The sequence below is a fragment of the Gadus chalcogrammus genome, chromosome 4 (assembly GCF_026213295.1).
Source record: "Gadus chalcogrammus isolate NIFS_2021 chromosome 4, NIFS_Gcha_1.0, whole genome shotgun sequence".
Classification (NCBI taxonomy): domain Eukaryota; kingdom Metazoa; phylum Chordata; class Actinopteri; order Gadiformes; family Gadidae; genus Gadus; species Gadus chalcogrammus.
In genome coordinates, this window is record NC_079415.1 from 28,776,875 (window position 1) to 28,780,979 (window position 4,105).

Consider the following 4,105-nt stretch of genomic DNA (forward strand, 5'->3'; position numbering starts at 1 on the left):
GAATAGGAGTACGCCTCTGGCCAGCGACTTTTTCAGGGATTTTATTTTGAAAGGTTTGCAGCATTTACAGAACAAGGGCACCCCCTGGTGGTTGAGACATTGATTACTCAATGGACAACAAGTGTGCAGCCTCACCCAGCCCCAGAGTCCAATCAGTCTGACTCGGCCAGGTGAGGATGCCTCAACCACACATCAGCATAAAACCCACAATATTTTACAGAAACTGTACCTATTCCACTCAGTACATATTGTACCGAGTTTGTACCTATTCCACTGAAAATATACCTATTCCACTGAATACATATTTGACTGTGAATGTACCTATTCCACTGAATACACATTGTACTAGTAATGAATCTATTCCATTGAATACATATTGTACTGAGAATATACCTGTTCCACTGAATACATATTGTACTGAGAATATACCTATTCCACTGAATACATATTGTAATGAGAATGTACCTATTCCACTGAATACATATTGTACTGAGAATGTACCTATTCCACTGAATACATATTGTACTGAGAACGTACCTATTCCACAGAAAATGTCCCCATTCTGCTTTAAGTACATTTTTATTCAAATCTCAAAAGTTTACAAACGTTGTATTGTGTTGTCAAACATGATTCAAAATAATAAAGGAATATATTTGGTTAAAAAAACGACTTGATAATTTTATCAAAATTAACATTTCACATTATGTACTTACACATTATTTTTATCATTTAAAGTATCAAAACAATTCCGATAAAAAGACATTAAACAATATATTGTAGTCTTAGAAGTCATAATGGGTAATATTGTTTATAGTACACAGTGTTAGTGGCTTAATGTATTGGTCCTTGTTAAATTACAGTGAAAAGTACGATACGAATACAGTTCTCTCAGATTTCACATAGTAGAGATTGTAATTCAGGAAACAACAGTTGTTTTGGATGTTTGATTATTATATTATCAAACAAAGTCCTAGTCTGTTTGATTGACAGGTGAGATGATCAGGGGGGCAGAGTTTATACCTTCTTCATGTAACAATGGATTGAGGATTGGATAGAGAGGCTCACTAAAGGTGCAGCCAGTAGCAGAGTAGATATGAACCCTGGCTTCCACATCATAGAAGGAGACCACACCCTCATCATGATCAACAAACACCCCCACCTTCTGGAGCTCAGCTCTCAGAGGGAGACGGACAACAGGGTCATCATTAAATATCAACCCATCCTTATCGTAGTAAAGAGTCCAGTAACCTGCATTCTCAGGGGTCCCTATGATCTCACCGTATCAGTTGATGGACTCTCTGGCCACTCCGAAACACCATCCAGCCTTGTCTTTAACCTGGACCTCAAAGTAAAATCTCCCTGAGGAGAAGCTCTGCCTCGTGAGGACATCTAGATACTCTGTAAATCTCTTAGGGTTGTCCGGGAGTTCCTTCTCTTCATCTCCATCATGTACTTGTTTCCCATCCTCAGACAGGATGAGGTTGGGATGAGCTGTATCAGGATCCAGAGTCACATTTACTTCATACTGCTGGACCCTCTTCAGTTCAGCAGCATCACACAGCTTCTTCATCTCCATGTTCAGTGTCTCCTCCAGCTGATCCAGGGATCTCCTCAAGGTCCCTACGTATGACTGAGGACGGACCTCCACCGTCGTCCAGTCCCTGGTGGTTGGAGGATCCTTCAGGGATCTGAAGGCCTGGAGGAAGTGGAGGGGGTCTTTAGTCTGTGAGAGCTGCTTCATCTCTAAGCTTCTATTGGTCAGATCTTCTCTCTCCTGCTCCAGCTCTTTGATGAGGTCTTCAGCTTGTTTCTCTGTGGTTTTCAGTTTCTCTTTAACTGTTTGGTTAAAATCATCTCTGCACTTTTTAACGCGATGCATAAAAGCAGTGAGGACCTGCACACCATCGGCTCCCTCTCTGTTTGCGTCTTCCTTGCTCAATTTGACTGTTTCTTTTATCTCCTTAATCTTAGGTTTTCTCTCCTTGATCATCTGATGAACTTCAGCCTCTAACTTCCCCAGCTGGGCCATCTTCACTTCATATTCCTCCTTTAGAGGTACAACAGAATGGGACCTGTGGTCACCCTCTGTGCAGAACTGACACACACACACCTGGTCAGTCTTGCAGAAGAGCTCAAGTAATTGATTGTGTTTCCTACACATCCTGTCTTCCAGACAGACCACAGGCTTGACCAGCCGATGTTTCTTCAGGTGTGCAACTCTCTGATGTGGCTCCAGGTGTGTTTGGCAGTAAGAGGTGAAACACACTAGGCAGGACTTCACAGACTTTAGCTGGGTCCCAGTACAGATGTCACAGGGAACTTCTCCTGGTTCAACACATCGCTGCTTTTTTATTCGTATGGACGGTCTAAACTGAGCAGCCATCCCTGATAAAAGGTTATTGACCTGTAGATCAGGTCTAGTGTGGTAAATCTTGTTGCAAACTGGACATTTGTACTGATCTTGTCCATCCCAGAACTTATTAATACAGGTTCTGCAGAAGTTGTGTCCACATGGTGTGGAAACTGGGCTGCTGAACACACCCAGACAGATGGAACATGAAAAGTTCTCTTTAGACCAGGAACGTTTAACAGAGGCCATTCTAGACAAAGAAGACTTGGTTTAAGAAAAGCAATTCTATTATGTTACTATTCTATTACCGAATTATTCTCTCAAAGTTGTGCTGTTTTACTCACCTTGTTGTTGTTTCTGTCTTTCAGACTATTGGTTCCAAAATGCGTTTTTATTTTTCTCCTGAACAGGAGAACTGCCTGCACGTCGGTTGGTTTGGTTTCTATGAACCTTAAGTTTAGTTTCCTGAACAATACGTCCTCTCCTCTCTTCCCCTAACACCTGGTTCCTCCCCTAACGCCTGGTACCTCCCCTAACACCTGGTTCCTCCCCTAACACCCGGTTCCTCCCCTAACATCTGGGTCCTCCCCTAACACCTGGCCCCGCCCCCAGGGGTAAACAGTTCACTGACGTTCACATCTTTACACTGTGTCTTACTTTGTAGGCTACTTCAAATGTCCTGATCCGTTTTCATATATGTTCAAATACTTTCAATATTTCAAAGACATAACAAAGGCCGAGAGCAGGGGCAAAATCAGAGACATTGTAGTGATTAAATGGTGATTCGTCACTGTCACACTGAGTAAGAGCTATGCAAAAAAATAGACTTTTATTTACTTTTCCAAAGGCTGGTATTATTCACTTCACTCCCTTTACGTCCAGGTTATATGTGCTAGTATGGTTTGTGATTTAATATTGAGTTAACACTGGTAGTTACATAAGGCTTATGAACCTCATAAAACCGCTGCATCATGTCACTCAGGGTAGGGCAGACGAACCAGATCAACAAGTTCAGTATTCAGAGACAACACAGTGATTCTTAACCCTTACCCTAACCCAACAAAGATAAATGTGCCGTGGCAGTTAACAATGTCACATTATAACTGGGGTGCATTATTGCTAGCTTTTACGTGCCAGGGGAAAACTATGTGAAAATTGAAAGTGACGGACAACTGGTATCGAAGTTTAGTTCTAGTTGTTATTTAGGGTTATCAAGGTGTGCACTGATTATCTTAAAATGATTTTACTTTAATCCATTAATAGTTTTATGCAATTCAGTCCATGGATTTCCTTCTATTCCTTCAAGCCAACTGATTGGCTGGAGTGTGCTTTCCCTCCTGGCTCCGTAGCCAAGCAGGTGACCAATCACCGAACACTCACCTTATGGTGACGGTTCAGCTGAATCAAGCTACAGAGTATTACAGAACTAGACAATGAAAGACCTTTCTGCCTGTGTTGGCTGGACAGCCTTATGAAACTCAGGACAACAATAACTTGACCTTCTTTGTTATTCTTTCACTGCAGCCATTAGTTTGGTTAAAACTGATGTAAAATGTTCCAGTGACTAAAGAAACCAACAACTTAATCAAGCAGAATCATTTTTATTCCATTTATTCCATTATTCAATTAATGGGGAGAACAAATGAGAGAATAAGAGTGACATTTTGGAAAATAGGGTTACTTGCGGTCAAGTTGTAAAGGAAAACTAAACAGGCTGTTGGACCTGGACCAAACCCAAACCCTAACCCACTATCA

General features: G+C 41.5%; 1 protein-coding gene across 2 annotated transcripts; it reads right to left on the reverse strand.

The window, feature by feature from the left end:
• Window positions 1-716: 716 nt before the first annotated feature.
• LOC130380303 (E3 ubiquitin-protein ligase TRIM41-like) lies at window positions 717-2,906 on the reverse strand. Of its 2 annotated transcripts, none has more exons than XM_056587470.1 (2): window positions 2,695-2,906; window positions 717-2,528 (listed from the first exon to the last, which is right to left on the reverse strand). In XM_056587470.1, the coding sequence occupies exon 2, from the start codon at window positions 2,381-2,383 to the stop codon at window positions 1,283-1,285; it is 1,101 nt and encodes a 366-aa protein (XP_056443445.1). In that variant the 5' UTR covers window positions 2,384-2,528; window positions 2,695-2,906; the 3' UTR covers window positions 717-1,282. The 2 variants fall into 2 exon arrangements, with proteins under 2 accessions (XP_056443445.1, XP_056443444.1); XM_056587469.1 differs by having other exon boundaries at window positions 717-2,600.
• Window positions 2,907-4,105: the final 1,199 nt, after the last annotated feature.

Excerpts from the sequence above, each read along its gene's own strand:
- LOC130380303 (XM_056587469.1), bottom strand. The coding sequence starts at position 2,599 with ATGGCCTCTGTTAAACGTTCCTGGTCTAAAGAGAACTTTTCATGTTCC.